Source organism: Vipera berus, assembly GCF_964194415.1.
Source record: "Vipera berus genome assembly, chromosome: 1".
In the NCBI taxonomy this organism is placed as follows: domain Eukaryota; kingdom Metazoa; phylum Chordata; class Lepidosauria; order Squamata; family Viperidae; genus Vipera; species Vipera berus.
The window spans coordinates 193,812,258-193,838,252 of NC_138202.1; the positions used below are offsets into that span (position 1 = coordinate 193,812,258).

Below are 25,995 nucleotides of genomic sequence, written 5' to 3' on the forward strand. Positions count from 1 at the left end.
CAGACATATTTTTAGCTCACCCAGTAATAGTATTTTGATACATCAACATTAAACATTTTTGGCAACAGCGATTGTACTTTGTGGAATACATCAGGACCTATAGGACATGAATGGAGAAAGTGGAGAATAAGATCAAAGGTATTAAATACTGGGGGAAAGTGAGTGGTAAAGCAGAAAAGCAACACCACAGCAGCAGAGACAGACATTGCAAGTCTAGGAATAATGGAGACGATAAGGTGAAGAATGAATTCAAGGCATACTGGATGTAATCAAGGGAAGTATCAGTGTTAAATTCCCACTACTCCAAAATTAATGCAGTACTGTCATTTGATTGAAAGATGGTGGCAGAATTATGAAGCAGATTCTGAGGATGGTATTTTAGAATTGTAGTCCTCTTCTTTGAATATTATGATAAATTCTAGTACCTCAAAAAGTAATTAAAACACTTTTCTTAGAGGTGGGCATTTGGTTCCAAAGCAAGAAAGGTATTTCATCATAGGCTTGCTAGTTTTACCTGTTGGTAGTGCCCTTAAGAAGTTATGCCATTTTGTATTCAGACTAGTTATTCTGTAAGAATAATCCAGAAACATTGAAAGAAATACCACAATTATCATTATGCATGCTTCCAATTTGGATAAGGCAGCTTTAAAGATAGAAAGATTTTGCCAGTGATAAATCAGAACAAAAGAGAAAAAGGGAGTGAAAGCAGAGCATTTATAAAGCAACCAAGGAGTGAGCAAGCTTGCCAATTAGTTCTGCTTTCTTTTTGTAATTTTTCATTAATTATTTGATGCTCTGTAAATACACTGGCAAGTTGAATGTTTTTAGCAATTGCTAGGAAAACCACTTTAAAACCAGCTATTATTACAGTTATTACAGTGCATTTATTATCATTATATTGCTTGTTGATTTAATTAGTTGAAACGATGCTCTAGAGAGGAACATCTGAGCTTCCAAAAGTCCTTTTCAAAATGAAGGAGGTGGGAGTGTCTGTCCCATTGCTTCCATTTCTCACACCTTCCAGCCCATCTGCCTTGAAAGCAAACGGGCTGGATGACTTTTATTTGTGGCTTTTGTAAATCAAGCTTCTCCCTTTCTGTTCTTTCCAAATGCCACCCATTTATTCCTTGATGTCTTAACCTAGGGCCTCTTGTTGCCTAAGAAATTGGTTAAAGCTGTTAATGTGCTTTAATCTTGCAGGTCATAGAGCCACAATATTAGAAATTGGGATTGCTTCTTTAGGCACTTCTGAAGTTTGTCAGCTCAGTTCTCGGCTGATGGTTTCTGGATAATTTAGTGTCTAGATTTCCAATCTATTTTGGGTTTTGCTTTTTTCCCCCCTTCACTTTTTGTTCTACCTTGGTAGATAGAAAGTGGTACTAATGTGTTTAGTTCCTACTATCTTTGCTTTCCTAGGAACAGAGTCATAAGAGTGTGTGAAATTGTCGTTTTTCCCTATTCCCACTTTCTCTTTTTCCAAGCAGATATATCATGCTGCTCAAAAACAGGGCTTACAGTTAGCAGCCATCTCTTTGGTTTGTTCCCAATGGTAATCTATTAGAAAAATGCTACTGTGACAGTCTTATTTGCTATCAGAACAAATGATTGATGATTGCACAATTAATAAAAAAACTGCTTTATTCCTTCCTGTTTGATTACATTACTTTTTCTGGTGTTTCTATTATGAATTTAAGACATAGGTCTTAAAAATAATGCCTGAAGGCACCAGTGTCCCTCCAGATCTCTTCCTTGGACCTACCAGGTTTCCAATCCATCTGACATGTGGTTAGAGATGTACCAAGCATTTCACATGAGAATATATAGTGTTGTAGGGTTTTCCTCTGGAATAGGCCAATATGTGCGTCTCTTGGGTTGCTTGGAACAAGAACGTTGTGTTCCTAAATGAATATGTTCTGGGGCTGCAGTGTATCCAGAATCCCATGTGTTGAGAACTGAACAGATAAAACTCAGAAGGGTTTAACACATTGAACTACATCATATTCTGGATCATCTTCCACAAAAGTATGAAATAGCTCTGAAATGCATAGAGTGGCCTATTACAAAGGGGGAAAAAACACATAACATTATAAAGTCTTCTTTGGAAACATTTAATAAATAACTACTTTTGAAATATTTAAATTAAAAGAAATGGAAAAGTAACATGCTGCAAAACAAAGCAGCAGAATCTAGAAGTATCTTTGGTGGAGCAGTGGGCTAATGCCTCCTTAGGTAACACCAGCTGCCCCCAATTAGTGCAGGTTCGCATCCCACCAGGCTCAAGGTTGACTCAGCCTTCCATCCTTCCGAGGTAGGTAAAATGAGGACCCAGATTGTTGGGGGCAATTAAGCTGACTTTGTAATAATGCCGCTTGGGTGTGTGTGTGAAAGCCCTAATAAGCAGACATATACATAGAATGAAGGCTACTGCTAAGCTTGTAAGCCGCCCTGAGTCTTCGGAGAAGGGCGGGATATAAATGGAATTAAAATAAAATAAATAAATAAAATAAAATCCAATTTGGGTTGGTCACCAGGATTAGGGGTTCCGGATGACCCTCCAGATTGGATCTTGCAACATTATCCTGGGATACATATATTTGCCTTCATTCATGAGAAGCATCTCTGCTTCCAAGAATGCCATTAGGTTTTTCCAAGAGACCCAGGTTGGTGTAATGGTGAAACATCAAGATGCTGGCCTAGAAACTAGGAGCCTGGGAGTTCTAGACTTCCATTAGACATGAAATTCTGCTGGCTAAGTTTGGGCCACTCATTCTCTCTGCCTAACCCATTTCACAGGGTTATTGTTGTGGGGAAACTGGAAGGTAGGAGTATAAAGTATGTTAGTCCCCTTGAGTTATCTATAAAAATGTGGACTAAAATAATAATAATAATGGAGAAGAACGCAAATATGATAGGAGCTGGAGTCTATTGCTTTCTTCTGAAATAGGTATATCTGTCTAGCAAAAGGGGAAGTAATGAAAATTCTGCAGAATGGGTTGAGAGCTCTAGGGGAGGTGGCAGAACTTTAATAAATGTTTTGCAAGTGACATTATCCTCATTGCATCTATTTTGTGAATGGGAAAGCCTTTCCAGAGTGGCTGTTGTGAAGATACTCTTAAAATGGTCTCATAATTCCAAATTTGCCCAAAGCTTTGGACACCTTTCATCTAAACTTTTAAAGCAGCATATGTAGTTTCATAAAGAAAAAAGAGTATAGGGAAAAAAGGAGAATAGTAATTATTTTAACCCCTTCCCATCTTTGGAGGTATCCTGTACCCTTTGCAGATACTCCTTCCCACCACATTGTTTATATGAGTGATTAATATTGTAAAATAGCTTGGGAAGTTGTTACTATAATCTAAAGCTAAGTTTTAAAATACGGTACAGATGGTTCTCAACGTATGACCACAATTGAGCCCAAAATTTCCATTGCTAAACAAGACAGTTTTTAAGTGAGTTGCTCCCATTTTGCAGCTTTTTTTGCCACAATTGTTAAGCGAATCACTTCAGTTGTTAAGTGAATCATGAGGTTATTAAGCAAATCTGGCTTCCCTCATTGACTGCTTGTCAGAAGCCAGATGGGAAGGTTACCAATGGAGATCATGTGATCCCAGGGGAGTGCAATGTCATAAATATATACTAATTGCCACATGATCATGGGGATGCTGCAATGATCCTAAGTAACAATCGTGTCACTTCAAACAGTCACTAAACGAATGTTTGTAAGTTAAGGACTACCTGTACAGCGAGCCTTCCCCAAGAGGGATTCACCTTTCTCATTTCTTTTAATCAAATTGACTTTACTTTTAAACCATTCAATAATAGGAATTATCTGGGCTCTCAAAAAAAAAGAAAAGCTAGACTCCCCATCTACAGCTGATTTTCCTTTGCAGAAGACTCTTTAGCTTTTGATACATGAGTTGCCAGCCACTTGGATATCAGCAGGAATATTATCCGAATTAAACCACAGTTGGTTCTAAGGGCAACAGCCAGTTCCATCTTCCTCCTCCTCCTCCTCCTCCTCCTCCTCCTCCTCCTCCTCCTCCTCCTCCTCCTCCTCCTCCTCTTCCTCTTCCTTTAGCTTGGTCAACATACTGGACTCTCATTCTGGATGAAACCCTTGGGATTCCCAGAATTGCCTTGATCCCTTGCCACAGTAATGGCAAAAATAGGGCAGCCAGTGTGAGAGCCAACATGAGCAGCCCAGCCTACTGCTGGAGACCACAAGTTCTTTTCTCGCCTGAGCTTGTGGGGCTCTGCCTCTGAGGGAAAGGAAGAATTTTAAGAACCAGTTCATAAGAACCAATCCAAACCAGCTAGATGGATTATCTGGATTGCTGATGATTACTTTAGCACGCGCCACAAGAATTTGTGTAAGGGTCATTACAGCAAAGATGGCTACCGACTTATGTGTCTTCCTCTGATTTTCTTCCTCTCTCCAGGAAGGATACTTATCAAACCCCAAAAGTCTGTGGGAAAGCTACCCTCATGTTCATCTCCCGTAAGTATTTCATGCTTTGGTACTTTTTATTTCTACCCTTCAAGAGTGCCACAGCATAACCATTGTACAACTGAACAAAACCACTTCCTTCTTCTTGGTTATCTGAGGTCAACAGTGAGTAATGGTGGCAAAAACAGGGCATTCAGAGCTTTAGAGTTCTAAAGCAATCTCATAGCTCCCTCCTGTGAACAATCTCAAGATTGCAAGCAAAAACCTAGCTTTTTCAAGGGGAACAAAGACACCCCCAGCTCCAAGAGATGCAGAGTCTAGCTGGCAGTGAGGAGGGACTTCATGTTTCTGAGAGGAACAGGAGTTGTATTGGGTAGAAGGATGACACAAGGCAATTACAGACACTTGACATATCTGGGTAAGACTGGAGTTATCTCTTTCTCTCTCAAGTTTGAGAGGAGATACTGGTTTTACTTTTATTTTAGTTTTTTCACAAAAGGCAAGGAGAGCAACCTTGGCTTAAATGGAGAAGTGGGGTGACTCTACCCATGCATGCCTTTCTCCATTTAAATTGAGCTCTCAATAACTCCACAAGGAACATGCAGCGAGGAAAGAAAAGGGTGGTACTCTTGATGTTGATCTAAAAATGATAGTAATATAACTCTTATACATATGAAGAAGCAAGCAGTTTCTTAATATGCATTGTAATATCATTTCTTTGCCCTCCAAGCTTTATGTCAACTCCAAGGGGGAAGTGTTCCAAATAAGAATTTTATTTTACAGCACAGGCAAAGAACTTTACAGGTGTTGACTTCCAGTTGTAATCCTCCCTTGTTTGGTTATTACTCTGGTAATTTTTTCTGATGACTATTTTACCAGAAACCAAGGGCCATGTTGGACATTACATATTTCCAAATCTAATTACTCTGTGTGAAAAGAAGAGAGAAATGTATACTTCCCTGTGTGTTGCCTAGTTCAGAAATCAATCTCTGTGGTTTCACAGACTTCTTTGACCATGTACCTTTCAGCAAATCCTAAAATTCCCAGTGAGCCAAGTTGCTCTCCAATCATATCTGAAGCTCTTGGTACAAACATTTCTCCTTATACTTCAATGACTTTTAAACGTTTTTAAAAGGTGTTTAACCTTTCTTTTGTGGGCGGAGGCAGCAGCAAAATAAGTCGCTAGTATTTAAAGTCTTTAAGTTTGCTTGGTATTCCACAGATAGGTAGAAAGATTTTAATTTGTCCAGAAGATTCTCAGAACAGTAAATAGAAGTAAGATCTTCCTAGTTTGAGGACTCTTAGCTAGCACTTGTCTTCTGGTTCATAGATATCTTTCATTATTCCCACTGCTAAATATTATTAATCTGGTTGGTTGCCATCTGATTCTACATTATATCCTTTGGATGCAGTGTGTAATTTGAGACAGTGACTATATGTAGCCCTGGGTTCCTAAAGTTTCTGTCCTATAAGGAATTAAACAATTGCATTGAATTAAAATTGGACTGCCACTAACGTTGTGATTCCTGTTTATGATGTCCAGTAAAAGCTCATGCCCATTACATAGGTACTGACCTGTTCAAGCATGAAACTTGCATTTCTTCCTGAGAAAACATAGTAATATAACATGGATATGTGCTTCTCTGTCCGTGGAATCAAAATAAAGTGGGGCATTGCATACAATTAGCAAAATTAGTTTGTTTCCCTTGTGTTTCCATATCATAGAAAGAAGTTATAGTGCAAATACCACCACTGCTGCTTGGTAATTTAATTATTTGGGAGTAGAGTAGATATTACCAACTGCTGTGGGATGCTACATATTGATGGCTAGTTGTTATATTCCAGAGTGAATTTGGAAGAGTTGTTTCCCAAAACAACTTCACACCAAGCTGCTTCCTAAAGGGATGTGCGTAACACAGTAGGAAGAATAGAAGAACTATGTAACTGTTTGCTCAGTGCTATTATTTGTTACATTCTAGGTTCCAAGTTAAGTTTTTCTACCTTTGTCAGCTGTCCTATTGGCTGCACACGTTGCCTGAATTATATTTCCAGAAGGTGCGGAAGGTGAGTGCCGACTCAATGAGCTTTCTCTTCACTTTTGCTTTAATGCACATTTCAGAGGCTGAAATAATTACCCTCAAATTCACCCTTACAAAACTGTCCTTTCCCCTGATAAGACCACTTCTCCCCCTACAACAGAGACCCCCTGGTATTAGTCTGTTAGCAAGTTGGTTAAATAAATGCATAATCTGCCAGTGTGGCAGAAGATACCAGGAGCTGGCTTGCCTGCTCCCGTAGCTCAGATGGAAACCAAACTGCCTGACAGAATCATTCCCGGCCACTTGGCTGTAATGTTATCATGATAACTCACAGGATCCGGCTGAGCAGAAGATTTTGCAAATGGATTCGTTTAAAGCTTATGAATAAGCCTGATTCTAATCCCCAGTTGCTTTGGGAACAACCTAAGATAATGCAGATATAAACAACTGGTTTCCCTGTATTTTTAAAATTAACACTGACTTCCTTACTCCCTAGGAAGAAATTCCACGTCAGTTGCAATACATCACCCTTTATCTAGTGCATATATCAGGAGCATATCTCTTAAAGTAAGTGTTAATGAGCACTTTATTTAATACACCAGGTTAACTGGGAGTTCTATGAGTTCCAGTCCTGATTTAGGCACAAAAGCTGTCTGAGTGACTTTGGACCAATCTCATTTTTTAAAAAAATGTAAGTATTTTTGGAAACAAATGCCATAGGCTTTGGGCCATATTGCACATATCATGTTATTTTAATTTAGAAGTTGCCGGTGTTTGATAAAACACACCAGGATTCATTGATGGATGTTGTAAGGGAAGGGTGAGATATGATTTATTAATACTTCTGTCCATCATCAGTACCCAGTTTTGCTCACTCACCGAGTTTTCGTGGAGAAAGTTCAACAAGCATAAAACATTCTTCCTCCTTGTCTCTAGCCTCACCCGCCTGGGACTAATCTTGTTGCTGCTGCAGTATGTTGCTGAATTCCTCTTCCACATGGCTCGTCTTTTTTATTTCACAGATGAAAACAATGAAAAGTTGTAAGTGCTCTTGGATGAACTTTAGATAATGAGGCCAAATCTTCTAAAGTTCACCAGTAAACCTTTTTGTAATCCTGAATTGTCCTTTCTAATGTGGCATATCATGTTTCACTGCTAAAATAAAGCTACTGCTCACATAACTTGAATGTGATGGCTTACTAGCTTGGGAGTAAAATTCCTTTTTCTATTAAGTAGGAAAAATCTTAGATTCCCAGTTCCAACCTATGAAAATAAAGTATTATATGGACAAATTAATTTGTCTCAAACATTCAATACTTGATGCAAACCTGTTTATCAAAAATGAGATGATTGATCTCAGCTTTCAACATTACTGGAAAAATATGCATTCTTAATGATTGATATATCAGATCTCTTGATGCAGAATTCGGGATACTTTGACAATATGCCAGAGAACAGTGCATAATGACAGTGGCTATAAAGTGAAATGTGACACATTTTAATGCAAGAATCATTTTGTTTTTAATTTCATAAGGTTTAATGCATGGGCAGTAGTTTTTGTCATCTCACGGCTTTTCACCCTCACCCTTTCTGTGCTGGTCATTGGCTTTGGGTTGGCTCGAGTGGAGAACCAGGCATTTAACCCTGAAAAAGGAAACTTCAACACTTTGCTTTTCAGGTAAGTTTTTTTTAATGAGTTGTGTTTCTGGATGCTGAAGAAAGATGGCTTGGGGCCCTGATGATTGGAAAAAATAGGGATTGTCATTTCATCTCTCTGTTCATTTAGAATTCACATTTCTTACTCATGATAAATAGATTGGGGGGAAAGTAGCAGCATTATTGCTTCTTCTTCTGTACATATTTAGTTAAAAAAAAAGCCCTTGCCTTGATGGCTTTAATTTTGTTAACTAGTACAGTGACACCATTGTTAGTAGGAATTGGCCTTTGTTAAAAAGTCCACTCTTCACTACTTTTTTAAATCTGATGGAACAAAGCAATCCTGGCTAGGGGAAATTGCTTCGTAGCATTAATTTTGATATAATGCTTAATTAGGATTAATATTAATAGGAAAGCATGTAAGGAACTCATTCTAGAAAGTGGTGGGCATGAACTCTCCCATAGCCCACCCCAATCTTCTGTGACTGACTAATCATAAAGTAATCATAAAAATCAAGTGGCACTATTTTCTTCCATTCCTGATTTTTATTGTATACAAAAGATGGGTGTGAAGAGTATGTTTAAAGCTGTGATATAATAATGTAGTAAGGTAATATAATAATATTATTATAGAACTCATATTCTAAGTAAATGAAGACAATAATTTTAAAGTCATAACCTTGTTAGTGTCTTGCGCAATGAAGCAGCTGAATAAAGACAGCTATCATATTTTAAAAGATTTTGTGCATAGTTGCAGAGCGAAACAAAAATCCTACCTACCAATATAAAAGTAGACTGCAGAGGACCCGGCTTCTTGGGATTTGCCAACCTCAGTTTCTCTCATCTTAAGTCATTCCAAAAAGAAAAGCATTTCCAGGACAGTTAAATTGCTGTAACTTATGGGAGTGGTCTTGACTTTTGCAGCAAAGCTTTACCATCCCTCCTGGTGACCATGCTTATTTCCCTGAGGAAGTTGTAATGCTAAATAGGATAGCTTGCTCCTGCCTTTAACCGCAGAGGAACAGCCATCTCTTCCCTGTTTCCCAGTGATCATTGAGGAAGAGCGACCAGGGTGCCTCTTGGCTCACCCGTGAAGCAGCTGTGACTGCATGCAGGTGATGATTGTCACCCTAGAACAGGCCAGATCCAAAGGTGCTTATTCCAAATATGTTTACTTTGCCTCCTCCTAGGATGGGCGTGTTGCTTCTGGTGTGTTTCTCACAGGCCTGGATGATGTGGCGCTTCATTCATTTCCAGTTGCGACGCTGGCGTGAATACTGGAATGAGCAGAACACTAGAAAAAGGGTTCCAGCCACTGTCCACTTCAAACAGCAAGTAAAGACAATGAAAAGGGAATCTGGTGAGCATCCAGCCTGATTGACCATGACCTAAAGCTGCAGAATGCCTCTTATTAATCAGTTCAATTGCTAAATATTGGTGGACTAAAACAACTAAGTGGGAAGTAGATTTTTAATTAAATGCTTTCATAAAAGTATTTATTAAGAATGAAAAAAAATGACAAGAACAGAGTTTCCTACGTACAAAAAAATATCAAAGATTTAGGAGCAAGAGAGAGGGAAAGTCTCCTTTAAGCAACGGACCTTCTGTGACTTGCACTCAGTCACCCAACACCAGAGTGTGTGCATTCCATTCAAAATATTATTTCCATGAATATGCAGCATAGATTACTTTTATTATACATATAAAAGGCAGTGATGGAACAATACAATGCATATCAATATGCAAAGATTTTATTGAATAAAAATATGCAAATAAGGGACTTACTCTGGCTCCAGCTTTTTGGTTCAGCCATGGCATCAATGCCCTTGCTGTGCTAGAAATACTTACGTGATGCTGCTTCTTTCTATTTTACTGCCTTGTGGGTTATGCAAGGGAAGCCTTCTTCACTGTGATTTAACTCAGTAGCTCTGCTAGTTAAAGAGTCTAGGGAATTCGGTCCTACTCATTTGGGGAGCGTGAGGTTGAGGAAATCTGCAGTGGGCAGTGAGGTGGCATGACATTTCTGAAGAAGACTGTGTGTGTCTCCGTGACCTAACTGGAAGCCTCTTATCAGCTACCACTGTCTCACTTTCAAGAAACGTAATAGAGAAACCAATCTGTTAAAGCAAATTTCTCATTGTTATTCCCCTTCCCCACTCCCCATTACAGGTTACCATGAAAATGGAGTAGTAAAGGCAGAAAACGGTACCTCACCACGGAACAAGAAACTCAAGTCTCCGTAGAGCCAAAGCACAGCCTACATGGGATGTTCGAGGAGGAGACAGAGGTGCAAGAGTGAGGACTCTGGAAATAAGAAGAACCTTCCTCTCTTTTGTCCTCACAATGCTCCACCTCAAGTGATGCGCCCACAGAGGGAACCGAGCTCGCTTGCTCTCTCTCTCCTCCCCCATCCCTATGTCTTTCTCTCTCTGTCTCTCTTTGCAATAACCAAAAGGCCTTCATCCTTGACACCAAAAGCTTTTCCTTTTCCTTTTGTGTATTGTGCAATTCAAAAAAAACCTTTTTTTGCTTGTTTTCAAGCCCCCAGAAATGTTTTGTTTTGTTTTTTTTATAACCCTGTTCCCAACATAATATTTTTTTTCTCCTTCACTTCCTTACATCTGTTTTTTGGCTTGGAGAGATTGCAGCTTCAGCCCATGATGGAATTTGGTTCTGAGAGTAGATTTGGGGAACTGTAAGTTCTTGTTTCACTAGAAAATGCACTCTTGCAAGGACAGGTTTTTTTTTTTTGGGGGGGGGGGGAAGCAGTTTCAGTCCTGTTCAAAGAGCATCCTCTGATTCTGTAATTGTGTTAGATATTCAGTAAAGCTTTGTAAAATGGTTAGGATTTGTCAAGTTTTCAAAACAGGATGGAAAGATACAGATGGCTACTTTTATCTGTTGGTGATTTATCATGCACAATTTTCAAAGTTAAAGTTTCATTTGTAGCTTTAGCTACATTCTGAAGACTGGAACAGATAGGGTCCTCTTTCTTATCTTTCCCTTCTGGTCCTAAAACAGAATTAATGTTTTCTTAGAAACAATTGAATTTTCCTAAAGCAGGAGAATGTACTTGTCCTATCAGTTTAGTATGTGTGAAGTATGATTTCCATCTTCATTGGCCTAGGACAAGGGTAGGCAACCTTGGCTCTTTTATGACTCGTGGACTTCAACTCCCAGAATTCCTGAGCCACCATGCTGACTCAGGAATTCTGGGAGTTGAAGTCCACGAGTCATAAAAGAGCCGAGGTTGCCTACCCCTGGCCTAGGAGGTCTCAACCTATAGTGTTAGTGCATTTAAACGGGAGCTCAGGGCATTTGTACTAGTGAAGAAGAGAAGATTGTGACTTATTCATAAGAGGATAATATCTTTTATGTTGAAGATTTTATCTGTTGACCTTCTTAAGAAAGTGCTAGTAGTCTTGTTGCTTGAGTCATTCACGTTTAACTCCATCCAATCATAGGATAGTAATATTTTGTCTATGAAATGTACTCCTATGCATATTTTCTCAGAAGTAAATTCCAGCAAATTCAGAGAGGCTTATTCCATTGCATTGTGGTATAGAATTGCGACCTGTCCCTTGGTTTTCCCAAGCACCTCTTTTTCTAAGTTGCATCTAATAGGTTTCTGAATTCATGCCTGCCCTAGTGTTCTTATTTGTAAAATTATAGAGATTGTTTTTATTCAGATTGAAGGCAATTTAGTTCCTAGTAGTTGCTTAGTAGATTCAATTATGAAAGATAGGGGAGGGGAGAGAAGGACTAATGTCTCAAAAGGGGAGAGCCACAGTGTGTAAAGTTGGTGGATGTTATTAAAAGTGAAATCTACCTCGGAAGCCACCCATTCCTACATTTCTTTTAGCTAAGTTGATTTGGCACCTACAAAAAAATTGAGGTTCATACAAAATTTTTAGAGTTACTTTGTACATCTGTAATGTTCTTTGTTTTCATGAAAATTGTCGTGTGTTCTCCTTTGTGCGTGCTTAAGCTCATCTTATCCAGCAGGGTTGCTTCATGACTATGTCTTGTTTTAAGCCCTATGTAACTGGATCATCTTATGATGATGTTCTCCTTTTCAAATAATACAAAGAAGAAACTTTTGATTTCTGTTCTCTTTTGCCATAATTTGGAATAGAACTATCTATTTCATTAATAGATTGGATGAAATCAATAGAATGCATAGTTAGTAGTTGGGTGTCGCAGGATTTGACTCAACTACTCCTTTTTGTGAATGCTTTTATTGTATCTAAAGCAGGTCTGCATAAGTTAAGACCTGCCAAACCAAATACATTAGCCATGATTTTCATCCTGCCAGAGCATCTCTGGTTTGCATTTAGATCAACTGTTAAAAGGATTGCTGCAGTCTTAGCAGATAGCAGTGCATGATTAATGAGTAGTGATAAGTTTCATGAGTCAGGGATATAGCTTACCTGTAAAATTTTGGGGGAGTTTAAGAAGTAAACAAGACTCTATAATCTGCTTACAATATTTGTATCTCTGAAGAATCGTATGTCTCTTTTTATCCTTCTCTTGCAATGGACTTTAATGCTGCTTGGCACTACTTGAGACTGTACAGAGAGCTATTATTTTTCTTCCCACCAAAATCTTGAAATGTTCAGATCAGAGCCCTTCTGAGCTGAAATCAACTATACCTTATTGTGCCTGTCACTCCTTAGCTCTTATTGAATTCTAAATATACCTCATCCGTATCATTTTTATACAGGAGTGAAGGACTAAACTGGGTTAGTGTTGGTGCTAAATAGGTCAGATGGGTGGGCCAACTTACATGCATATGTGCTTGAGCCCAATAGAAAGCCCACCACTATTGCAAAGCAGGTATGTATGGCTTCTTACCACCAGAAGAATCACTCTTGGCCCTGTGTGGCATGTTGACGATCACCTTGTAATAGTGGGTGCAATAAAATTGCCTTGATTTTTAATTTTTGAGTCTCTGGAAGACATAATGAATTCACTTCACTCTTTTTAAGTTTTTCCCCAAAGCTACTGAAATGCAAAAAATAAAAATAAAAATCTAGCCAAATATTTTACTTACATCTTTTTGGGAGTGCTTTGGGGGGGCCACAAAATATATGTGCAATTTGTAGGCTTTCTTTTACGCTAATTCTTTACATCAGTGTTCCAAATTGGAATTCTTTATGCTTTTGGTTAATTCTGATCTATCTCATCAAATGGAGCTTTTCTGACTTTGCACCAAGCTCAGTCAAAAGACTTAGGTTTCCAAAGAGCTAGTTCTGAAAAGCTGCAGAAAAGCCTCCAAACAGGCCTTACCCTGACCCAGTTGGCCCAACTCCTTTCATCCAGCACCAGGTTTTCAATTGTAGTACAATTTTGTGCAAGTGCCTTACATTATCACATAGCCTTTCCAATCTTTTTATCTTTCATATTGGTTTTTCTTTGTATATGTATTGTTGTAGTTCACTTATACTGTATGTACTAGTTTAGCTATTCAACAAGGGGGCAGCTTTTGCTGAATGCTTTGCTTCAATTTCTATGCCTTTTTGACTATAAGTAGTTGCCTGATGAGTGTAATTGTTGGAACTATTCTAGATGCAAGAATCTCTTTTGTAATACGGAACAAACCATAATATCACAAACATTTCCATCGCAGGCTCAATGCTCTTGGTTTTAATTTTGGATGTGTCATTGTAGTTCTAAAACTTCTTGAACAACTGCTTTTGAGCATCTTTCATAGCATATGTTGCTAGAATTAGAAGTTACACTTAGTTTTGTAATTATTTAGGAACAGAGCCTTTAAAAAAACACTAAGCTGCAATTCTAAGCAGAAGTTACACATGCATAAGACATCACCAATTTGTGCCACTTTTTATGGAGAATTGCCTTCTACTTTTGGGTGCTTTCATTCTCAAAATAAAAGATGTTGCTGTTACAATAAGAGTAAAAATAACTTAGGTGGAGTTACCTTTCCTCTCCAGCACTAATGGTCTGCTTTAGATTGCTGTCTCAGAAGATGTTGTGCGTGGATGTAAAGAGACAACCCACCAACACAAATGGGATTTTAACCTAAGGGTGCCTTTGTATGAGTAAACATAGTCTCACTCGTAAGTTAAACAATAAGCGCCTTAATCTTAATTTCTTGGTTCTCCTATACTTTGCTTCTCCCGTTACGCAATTAAAAAAGGTTACATCAATTTATGATCTGTTGTGAGTGACCTCATCTTGAGGAGAAGAAACGGGAAAAGTAGTTCTCCATAATTTAATTATATTTGTTTGGGTTGGGGGCAACATCATTAGCTCTGGGACTTATTCTTCATTTAATACAGGATTGTGGAAAACCTCATAGTGCCTTTCCTTTCTTTCTTGTTCTAGGTCAAGGGTAAGCAAATGTTTTCGGTCAAAGCATGTTTGGAATTTTGAGAACATATGCTGAGCATGCTTGCAGAATGAGTGTCAGGTTAGATATGGTCAGTCACAAAATACCCATTTAACAAATGATGAACTAGCCCCAAGATATTGTTTGTTACCCCAGCGGGACCTCAGGGTTGCAGATAATGCTAGAGGCTGGTGTTTCACTTTAAAGTATGCCACCGTCCCAATTTTATTAATTCTTTAAAATTGAAACTTTTTTAAAAGTTAAGAGCATGATGGGGTTCAGGAAGTTGCAATGGGCATGAATTTGCCTATCCCTGGCCTAGAGGGATCAACAGATATGTAGCATAATATTGAGATCTAACTAAGCGTTCCAAAGCTCAGTAAGTAGTAGATCTTTGTGATTTTGGAAATAGCATATGGCTTGCTTTTCTTTGAAGTATCCATGTAATAAAGCAGCTAGCAAAAAAAAAATGTCCTACCCATACAATTTTTTAGGCTTTGTTTTTTAAACAAATTATAGATGTTATGTAAAATGCATTGTGAAGGTTGCAGATAATTTGCTGTCAGTCTGGTTGAAATTAAGATTTTGTTCTGTTTCTGATACAATTAAGTGGAAAACTGTTTACCTCTATACATTCTTTTGTGTCTTCCAGAAAAAAAACCCTTTTATTATCCTGAAACCACAGCTACATCAGGGTTGTTTCTAAGGGCTTTGTTTTGTTGACCTTCTTCAGAAATTAAGTATTATAATTGTTCTTCAAATGACTGTATAGAGCAGAAAATGTTATATTAGAAGTGTACATGGCTGGGTTTTTTCCTGTTAGTAATTCTAATTACGGACCAAATCTAAGCCTAATCTTGCATATTTAAATTTAATCTTGTTGTCTCCTGGTTTGTAGGAAGGGAGGGAGGGGACAATTTTGGGGGGGGGGTTTCCCCTCAACATTTTGTTCCCCCTGCTGAAAAATCCAATTTGTTTATGACTTTTTGTTATTGTTAAAGAACTTTTATGAAAGCAATCTGTGATACAACTATTTTTCTGAAATAAAAAGGCATAGAATGATGAAAAGTATTATTATTTATTCAATACTAATTTGTTCCTCACCATTAACTATGAAAGCATGGTTCCCAACCAGCTTGGTGTTCATTGCTTCAGGCTTCCTGCTTGCCTGGCTGAGGAATATCAGAATATCTGAACATGTTTGAAACTCTTGTGGAATATGCTGAGATTGTGAGAAGTCCCAAAGAAGAAAATCCTGAACAGAGCAAGTGTAGTGGCTCTGTTGAAACATATGACATAAAACTTGCTTGGTTCTTATATGTAGACCTAAGTAAGTTTTATCTTTTCTTAAACGAAGGCTTATAATTTTACTTGTTTCAGGCAACAGAAAGGAAATCATATTAGTAATAGACTGCCATTAAATGTCTTCTCCTCCCACTTTAGGGACTGAAAAGTTCTGAATCCTGAGGTTCTTCTAATACAGGGTGTCAAACTGTGGCGGCCTACGGGCCAGCTGCATCACACACAAGCCATGCCCATCCCGGCTCCGTAAAGGCAAAAGTGTTACAATACGTCACGTGACACGATCCGAGTTTGAATACCGTACATGTTTTCAATTTCACTGGGCCATGAGATGAATGGTTAAGGGATTTCACTTTTCTGTGCATTTGATATAATAGTAAAATAATTTTATATGCCACCTGACTCACAGCAACTCTGGATGGTTTACAAATTGTTAAAAACATTTTAAAACAAGTAACAATCCAATTCTGGATTGAAACAAAGAAAGAAAAGGAGTGTCAATTTCGCTCACTGAAGGCCTCAGTGAAAAACCACATATTTGGAGTCCGGTAGTATGGCAGTCATACAAATCTCGGGGGAACTGCATTCCAAAGCACAGGGACCGCTACAGAGAAGGAACACTTCCAGGAACCTGAAAGATGGAACCCAGAGCACGTCAACCCTGCCAGACTGAACCAGCTGGGATGTACTGTGGGAGAGAGGCATATTGTTCATAACCAATAAAGTAGGTCTATTACTAAAGGACTAAAGGATAGTTACATTGACACAGAATCCCGCAAGTGTTTTTGCTTCCCAGGCAATAAAATAAGAGAACTACCCATAATTACATGCATTAAGATAACCACCCTCACTCTACTAGAAGGATCAGACCTGTGATAGACTGTTTTTGCCATGTAATCTGGAAAGCTGAGTATATGCTAAAAAAGGAAGGAATACCAGAGCAGCTTTCAATAATTAGCATTTTTAATAGAAATTGATCTTGTATAGCTGGTAACTGCTAGTTATGAACTGATCAACACTGGAAAGCTCTGAGGAAATCGGGGTATCTTATCTGATTTTCTCCATGAGAACATACCTTAATAAGCTGCAAAAGAGAGAGAGAAGCCAGTGAAAAGTTGCAAATGCTATAATGTCGTGTTTTTTTTAATTGCTGCATATTCTAAGAGCATCTGCAGTAATAAGATTTTTGTTTCTAATCTTCAGAATAGAACATAAAAAACAGGCGGTTTCTTTTCTGACAATTTCTCTAAATTGCTGGATTCTTGGGGTATGTGAAAGCATAGACATAATATGTTATTGGGAGAAGGAAACAACTGGCTATTTTCCAATTACTGAAATAATGCAGTTTTACTCAGAGAACTTTTTTATCATTTTCTTTCTCACATTTCAATTTCAATTTCAAATCTATTACTTATTACAAAATCCAAAGAAAGTCCCTGCTATTCAAATAAAATCTGACATTTAAGTAGCAAACTGGCTAAAGTGGGGAAAAAATCAGGAATAATTAATGTTCTTTTAAACTGAAACGAAAAAGAATAACAATTAGGATTTGTAACGAACATATACAATTGAGTTAAATACAGGTTGTCTTGAGTTATGATGATTTATTCAATGACCCTTTGAAATTACAGCAGTACCGAACAAATAATACCCAGTTTCTGAAGTTATGGCCATTGCAAGGCCACCTTTGTCCTGTGATCAAAATTCAGGTGTTTAGCAGCCCACCCCACACAACTATAGGGCACTTCGACACCTGCCACTCCCCTATCTCCCCCATTTGTGCCCTTTTGGCTCCCTGCACTCCACAGCCCCTGCTGCCATGGGCTCCCACCAGCCCAGTTGACCTTTTTTATTTTTTTATTTTATTTTAATTCCATTTATATCCCGCCCTTCTCCAAAGACTCAGGGCGGCTTACAAGCTTAGCAGTAGCCTTCATTCTATGTATATGCCTGCTTATTAGGGCTTTCACACACACCCCAAGCGGCATTATTACAAAGTCAGCTTATTGCCCCCAACAATCTGGGTCCTCATTTTACCTACCTCGGAAGGATGGAAGGCTGAGTCAACCTTGAGCCTGGTGGGACGCGAACCTGCACTAATTGCAGGCAGCTGGTGTTACTTAAGGAGGCATTAGCCCACTGCTCCACCAAGGCTCAGTTTACCATATTCTTTGCTCCCACGGCTAGCCAAGCACGTCCAGCCTTTGCCTTTGCGAGGCTGTTATTGATGGTCACATGAGGCTTTTCCTTAATGTCACAAGTTGCAGCATTCTTGTGAGACCTGGGGAAGAAGGCTTCAAGTGGCTAGGCCAGGTTTGCGTCAGCAGCAGCAGGAGCAGGAAAACAGCAAAGTTCAGCTACAATACCAGGGACTTCTGAATGCAGGGCCACTTAGGCTAGGGTGGCTGGGACTTCTTAGGGCAGCTGGGGCTATGCATCCCATTGCTGGGCCAGGGTGTGGCTTCCCAAGGTACCTGGAAGCTCAGGGGTTTCTTGCAGCCCGAGCTACAACATGGCACGCAGTCCCACAACTGAGGTTCTGAAGCTGCTTGCCACCCCACAAAGCAGGTTGCAGGCTGACCAAAAGGACGGAGATTAGGGGAATAGGCAGATGGGAGGAGCTGTAGGGGAGAGATTCCCTTACCTTGGAATTACTGAGCACGGGCTGAGGGGGATCAAGCTGCGAATGGCTTGGATTGGGGTGGGTCCTTGGCTAATGACCAATGGAATTCAATTAATGATGGCAATGGTAAGGGCCGGAATTGCTGTTGCTAAGCAACATGGTCACATGATGTCAAGCTTTAGAACTACATTGCTTAGCAATGAATTTCTGGCCTCATACCTGTTTGTACAGGACTTTGGAACATTTTAACTAAATAACTAGTGCTGCAAATGACAGTTATCACATAATAAATCACCAGTATTGGGACTCAAATAAGATAAATCGATTTTAAAAAAAACCATGAAATGTCACTAGTTAAGTGCAATAGCACATCATTTGATAATACTTAAATTTTGAGTATACAAAAGGATTTCAGAAAATGGCTAACTACAAACCACTCTGGAATTCTAAAATTTGTCACTCCTAAAAGCCTAACAGAAATCAGGCAAATGGCACTCATGAAAATATTCAGTAACTTCCCATTGCTTTGATAAACTTAGGAAAATTCTATTAATCACAACATGAATTGGCAAGAAATCTCTCTATAAAGATACAATCCAGATTGTAACTCTCCGTGATATAGGAGCATGTAATATTTAATACTGGAGGTTTTTAAGAAGACATTGGACAGCCATTTGTCCAGGATGGTATAGGGTCCCCTGCTTGAGCAGGGGGTTGGACTAGAAGACCTCCAAGGTCCCTTCCAACTCTATTATTCTGTATTCTATTTTGTATTATGCCATATTTTTTTTATCGGTACTATGCAGAAAGAAACGAAAGCAAATGTATAGCTACAATGATTTTAGACTGATCCCAGTCTCTGAATCATATTGGTAGAATTATGAAAGGAACAGATGTACCAGGATCTCCATACAGTATTAATACCCTGTTACTTGTATTCCCAAATTCAATAGCCTAAATACAGTTATTTCTCCTTTTGAACATTTCTATCATTGTTCTCACTGTTGATCAACCTTGGCTTACAGACAGAACAGATTACCAGCTCCTCCTTGTTACCTTTTGGAAAACGGGATCATCAGTTGGTATTTTAAATTGGTCACAAAGGGCAAAGAACTCTGCTTTGTTTAGAAGCCCTGAGCCATTTTTATCTTGCTGGAGGAAAGCTTCCTGCATACTGCTGTCTGGCAGATAATTGTGTCGCCTCAGGTGTTCCTGAATCTGTTCCAATACTCTAGCTAGCTCCTGAGGATCAGGCTCATTGGAAGCTAACCTAGAGGGAGACAAGAACTTCCTTTAAATAAACTGTCATATAATGTCCTTAAGACTCAAGCATCTTGAGAGGCTTCCTAAAATTATGATTAATAGATTGCATTAATCACCTGCATTTTAATCTATGGCACAGTAATGCAGGAACATTGTACACCGACAATGAATTTGCAATGCAAATCAGCCTACTAATGAGATGGAGGAAAACAAATCGTAAACCGTTTCAACATAACTGTTGCAGATTTATCTGACTCTAAAAACAGATCCTGATCTTATTCTGCCACATCAGACATCATTCTTTTCCTCTGTGTCTTTTTTAATTAAAATTCAATTCCAACTTTTCTCTAACTAGAACTGTCACTTCTAGCTCCATGCAAGTAGTAGTCACATGAATAAAACATTTCAGTACAGATTGTTTTAGATTTATTTATTTAGCGTATGGCTGGTCACACACAGAATTAAAAGCACTTCATATTTACAAGTTAGAACAGTTAAAACAATTTTTTTTAAAAAGAAGCAATTATAAAACCTAAGAGGAAAACAGAAATAAGTTTAAGTTTAAGTTTATTGAATTTATATACCGCCCTTTTCCCGTAGGACTCAGGGCGGTTTACAAAGTATTTAAAAACATCAATACAATACAAGAGTTAAAAACAGTTAAAATAATTAAATTTGATCCCTGAGGGGGGAAGAAAAAAAAAACATTTCAGAGTTTAATGTCGAGTTTGGAAATCAAGTCAGTAGCTGCCGTTGTTACGCAGAGGAAGTCCTTAAAATCTCCTGGGTATCTTCTATTAGTGCATTCCCTCACTATATGTTGGATAGTCTGTTGGGGAGCCCCGCAATCACATTGTGCTGAAGGTGTCTTTCCCCATTTATACAGAGAATCGGCACACACCCCATGAGTCGTTCTAATTCTATTGTATGTCACCCATATGTGTTGGGGTAGATTAAATCCTGGAGGTATACTATTAGGATTAATATGCTCAGATTTATTCGATCTGATTGAACATGATCTACAGGGATAGTTAACTCATCTAGGAACTTGAAAAAAATGTGAGTAGTTTATCATGTCTAGCGTTACTTTACTCACAATAAGCAATCATGTGCATCTTTGGTATAGGATGAAAGCAAGTGCCCTTTCCTGATACCATTCGTTGATAACTGGAAATGGGTGCATAGTGTAAGCCCCTCCTTCTGAAAGCTGCAATTACTTGTGATGTTTGAAGGTAAAGTGACACAGTTATTGATTTTTTGTCTATGTGATCATGTAAAGGGAGTATCTTCCATCATCCTCAGACACACAGCTGCAGATTCAGTATAATTAATAAAGGGCAGTTGCTTTCATCCTACACCAAAGATGCACATGGTTGGTTATTAGGTATGGAACATTTTCTATGGATATTTTCTTCAAATGCTCACCTCTTTAGTTCCTCTATTGCTGCCTTGCGAGGTGCGAAATGATCCCTCATAGACTGCACAACAGATGCTGGGAAGCTTTCCAAATTGCTTTCCATATAATTCAACACATAATTATCGGCATCCACAATAATGAACCTGTGGCCAAACACTGCACGAAAGAGACAATCAGTTACCATCATGACCAACTGTCTGCCAGCTCCAGAAGTACAGATTAAACTTGTGCAAACTTTTCCAGATGGACAAAATTTATCAAAAAAAAATTCAGAGGTGGGAAGGGTGCACATTTTTTCAGCCTCTTAAACTCTCAGCAGGTGGTGAATATTTTGGGATATTTTTTTTTAAAAAAAACATCCAATAGGTGTCTTAAGCCTAGCAATAACATGTGTTTATTTTAAACCTTTTCAGTGACACAAGGAAAATATGAAAAATAGAAATCTAGAAAGTAACAATACACCTTTGAATTTTTTTGAATTTTGATTTTTTCTATAGATAGAAAAAATGGTATTAAACTACCCTTGCCATAGATGACTGGCTATTTTCTTAGAACAGACATGTCAAACACAAGGCCCGGGGGCCGGATCCGGCCCACAAAGAGGTTTCATGTGGCCCATGAAGCCATCCTGGAAACAGTGAGGGAATGGCCCCCATTGCCTTAGCCCTGGCCCAGAGACCCTCCTTCTGCCAGAGACCCTCAGATCTGTCCCACTCCTGCCCAGGCCCCCATAGGCACCCTTGATGCAAACGATGTAGAGCTGGCCATGCCCACCCAGTAGGCCATACACACTCTAGCCATGCCCCCCCAGTCGGCCACGCCCACCCTGGCCATACCCACCCAGCCCCCTGAGGGTAACCGCAATGCTGATGCGGCCCTCAATGAAATTGAGTTTGACACTCCTGTCTTAGAAGAACAACCCTGCAGTCCAAGAAGTAAAAAGTTTCAACTAAACTTGTAGATCAACAACCTATTTTTGTTTTGTAAAACAATTGAAGCAAAATTTGAAACAAGCTAGCCATACTTGCCAAAACAGGACAAGAACCATGTGATTGCAGTTACTTTCTATCAACATTTTTGGACCCGGCTGTTTTAAATAACTATCGTCCAGTCTCCAACCTTCGCTTTTTGGCGAAGGTTGTTGAGAGTGTGGTGGCGCATCAGCTTCCTCTGTTCCTGGAGGAAACTGATTATCTGGACCCGTACCAATCGGGTTTCAGACCCGGACACAGCACGGAGACGGCATTGGTCGCGCTGGTGAATGATCTCTGGAGGGCTAGGGACAGGGGTTGCTCCTCTGTCCTGGTCCTATTAGATCTCTCAGCGGCTTTCGATACCATCGACCATGGTATCCTGCTGCGGCGTCTCAGGGGGTTGGGAGTGGGAGGCACCGTTTTACGGTGGTTCTCCTCCTATCTCCTGGGCCGCTTGCAGTCGGTGTTGACGGGAGGGCAGAGATCCGCCCCGAGGCCTCTCATTTGTGGAGTTCCTCAGGGGTCGGTTCTCTCACCCCTCCTGTTCAACATCTATATGAAGCCGCTGGATGAGATCATTTGTGGTTTCGGGGTGGGGTATCATCAGTACGCTGATGATACCCAACTTTTTCTTTCCACCCCGAACCAACCCAGTGATGCCCTCGCCGTGATGTCCCGGTGCCTGGAGGCGGTCCAGGTCTGGATGGGGAGAAACAGGCTTCATCTCAATCCCGCCAAGACTGAGTGGCTGTGCATATCGGCATATCGGGTCAACCAGACTATTCCATCTTTAACGATGGGGGGTGAGGTGTTACCCCCCATTGATAGGGCTCGCAACTTGGGCGTCCTCCTGGATTCACGACTCAATTTTGAAGACCACATAGGAGCCGTGACCAGGGGGGCTTTTGCCCAGGTTCGCCTGGTGCGCCAGTTGCGTCCCTATCTGGACCGAGATGCCCTACGCACAGTTACTCATGCGCTCGTGACCTCCCGTTTGGACTACTGCAACGCTCTCTACATGGGGCTGCCCTTGAGGACCACTCGGAGGCTTCAACTGGTGCAGAATGCGGCCGCGCGAGTTGTAATGGGGGTCTCCCGATACTCCCATGTAACACCTCTACTCCGCGAGCTGCATTGGCTTCCGGTTGCCCTCCGGGTGAAATTCAAGGTGCTGGTCATTACCTATAAAGCCCTACATGGCTTGGGTCCGGGGTACTTGAGGGAACACCTGCTGCCAGCATCAAGTGCCCTTCGTCCAGTGCGCTCCCACAGGGAGGGTATGCTCAGGGTCCCACCAGTAAGAGATTGCCGGCGGGTAACGCCTAGGGATAGGGCCTTCTCAGTGGGGGCGCCTGCCCTCTGGAACCAGCTGCCAGTGGAGCTGAGGACTGCCCCCGACCTCCGTTCATTCCGCCGGGGCCTGAAGACCTGGCTCTTCGAGCTCTCTGGCCCAGGCTGAGGATTAATTTATTTTAACTGGGGTTTTAGTTGCACAGGGTTAAATTTAATCTTTTTTAAACTGGTTTTAACTTTTGTATTTTTGGTTTTTAATTCCCTGTAAACCGCCCTGAGTCCTCAGGGAAAGGGCGGTATATAAATGTAATAAAATAAATAAAATAAAAATAAATAAACATTTTGATTTTTATTTTGATCTGAGGAAGCTGTGTAAGGCTATAGGAATAAGCTGTAAGAGGACTAACTATATCTGTGGTGGCGAAGCTATGGCACGCGTGCCACAGTGGCACACAGAGCCCTCTCTGTGGGCACACATGCTGTCGCCCCAGTCCTAGGCCTTCAGCTTGGTTTTATCCTTTACGCTTTAGGCCTCCACCGCCGTGTGCAAAAAAAAAAAGGTTCAATCAATCAATTTCAACTTCTCGCGGGGAAAAAAAAGATCTTGCAAAGTAGGAATTGATTGATTGAACTCTTTAGTCCCACTCACTCTGCCATTACCACCGCAGCCATGCCCACCCAATGGGCCACGCCCACCCAATGGGCCACACCCACTCAATGGGCCACGCCCACCCGGCACCCGATGATACATAAGTGGGCTTTGGGTTGCAGTGTGGGCACTCGATCTCTAAAAGGTTCGCCATCACTGAACTATATGTTTTACCTCTGCCATTTCTTAGTGCTTTGCTTATTTGTCAGTAAGACGGCATTTTATCATTCCAAGGGATAATCGAAGTCAGATCCCTCTCCAAAAACCCAGGTTGTAACTGAAAAGATATGTCATTTGTGAGCTTTACAATTCAAACAGCTCAACAGTGCCTAATGAAAGCAAGGGGAATTGGAGAAACTTTATCCAGTTTGTTTTAGATAAAAATTACATAATTCTCTATGCTGTAGTTTTTTGGATAATTCTAGCAGAGAAAAACATTATTTCTTATGCAAAAAATATAGCATGAAGAATGAATATATGCCAAAATATTCACTTCTAAAATATTTATACTTCATCTTTCTCCTTACCTTCTATCATAGCACCTATGGTTAAGTCAGCAGGTTCATAATAAATAGGATCGTCTGTAGAGGATCCTGGTTTTGGGACTCTGGTTTTGCATAGGTATTTGCCACCAATAATTCCCGAATTGCGCACAGGTGGTTCATAAATGCTTATCATGTCAGTAGCGAGGCAATAGGAGAGGACAAAATGTCTCTTGCTGTCATCAGGGTTTGTGGATTCCTGTACAGATTAAAGATCAAATGTAAACTGCAAAATAAGCTGTGCTTAAAAGGTTTGTTCATATCTGACTATTCTCAACATTACATCTTCTTGAAAGTACTGAAACTCCCAGAATTCCCAGTCATACTGAATTAATTCATTGTGTAAAAAGCAGCCTGAATAACCAGCTGAATCATTATTTAAAATGTTCAGAAGTCATTTATTCTCTGTTCAAAGCAAATGACATTTATATCACTCTCCATGAAGAGGCCTATTCAGTGGTGGGATTCAGCTGGTTTGCACCAGTTCGGCAGAACCGGTAGCTAATTTTTTGTTGCCCAGGCCCAGAATGGACTTCTCGAAGCGGCATCCACACAGAGAACTGCTTGTTCACATATTTGAATCCCACCACTGGGCCTATTTAACCTCTGTTTAAATATCTCCATTGAAAGAGATCTTATCACCTCCCAGTAAAGGGAAACTGTTGCCCTGTTAAATAGCTCTGAGTCATAAATTATTTCTCCTAATATTTAAACAAATTTTGTCCTGCAATTTTCTGGACTTTATAATTCTATTAATGCAGCTTAAGACTTCATTAATCTGTTTAACAACTGCATCACACTGCTGGATTCAATGTAATTTATGATTTAAGCAAGCTCCTATACTGTGTGACACGCCTGAGTATTTTTGTATGTGTATATTTTGAGGTGATTTGTGCATCGTATATGTAATGGCAACTTATTCCTTTGATTGGACATCTATTTTTATATTGTTTCTGGTTTTATACAAATTACAGTTGCTCTCACTACTGAAAATCTTCTGAAATGTAATCTTACAGTAATAAAATGACTGGATGCTCTGAAATAAAGGAACAAAAAAGGGCAATTACTTAAGGTGAGAACTAAATGTAGAGCCTCAATAGATGTCCTCAACCAGCCAAGGCAAACTACACTGTGTATATAAACAGATATGTGTTTCCCATTACTCCCTAGTTTGAGAACTCTATTTTAATCAGATTCTATGTAACCATAGTACTTTCAATTGAAAGATTATTCTGATATAATATTTCAACATATGCTTCTATTTTTCATTGACTTGTGAGAAATAGAATTTTTATTATTATTATGGATTGACGTTCTTTCAGCAATTTCATCAGGTCATCAAAGTCATGAAGAGTTTAAATTAAAAACTCCTATATATGAATACTTACAACACTAAAATTTTACTGCTTGGACTTTACCACTGGAGGTAAACTTAAAA

The 25,995-nt window shown here is 39.6% G+C and overlaps 2 protein-coding genes across 4 annotated transcripts in view; one reads left to right on the forward strand and one right to left on the reverse strand.

Moving 5' to 3' along the window:
* TRAM2 (translocation associated membrane protein 2) overlaps positions 1-11,314 on the forward strand; it is a 42,065-nt gene extending 30,751 nt beyond the window's left edge. The window contains exons 5-11 of the mRNA XM_081314354.1: positions 4,440-4,498; positions 6,427-6,511; positions 6,983-7,053; positions 7,423-7,527; positions 8,021-8,164; positions 9,333-9,502; positions 10,312-11,314. Of these exons, the coding sequence (XP_081170480.1) occupies positions 4,440-4,498; positions 6,427-6,511; positions 6,983-7,053; positions 7,423-7,527; positions 8,021-8,164; positions 9,333-9,502; positions 10,312-10,385 (708 nt within the window). The 3' untranslated portion in view covers positions 10,386-11,314. The remainder of the gene's footprint in view (positions 1-4,439; positions 4,499-6,426; positions 6,512-6,982; positions 7,054-7,422; positions 7,528-8,020; positions 8,165-9,332; positions 9,503-10,311) is intronic.
* Positions 11,315-16,744: 5,430 nt separating this feature from the next.
* PAQR8 (progestin and adipoQ receptor family member 8) overlaps positions 16,745-25,995 on the reverse strand; it is a 42,170-nt gene continuing 32,919 nt past the window's right edge. For all 3 annotated transcript variants that reach the window (XM_081315379.1, XM_081315378.1, XM_081315377.1), the window contains 4 exons: positions 24,543-24,756; positions 21,108-21,255; positions 19,476-19,689; positions 16,745-16,880 (listed from right to left, as the gene is read on the reverse strand). In XM_081315379.1, coding sequence (XP_081171505.1) covers positions 16,809-16,880; positions 19,476-19,689; positions 21,108-21,255; positions 24,543-24,756 — 648 coding nt within the window. In that variant the 3' untranslated portion in view covers positions 16,745-16,808. The remainder of the gene's footprint in view (positions 16,881-19,475; positions 19,690-21,107; positions 21,256-24,542; positions 24,757-25,995) is intronic.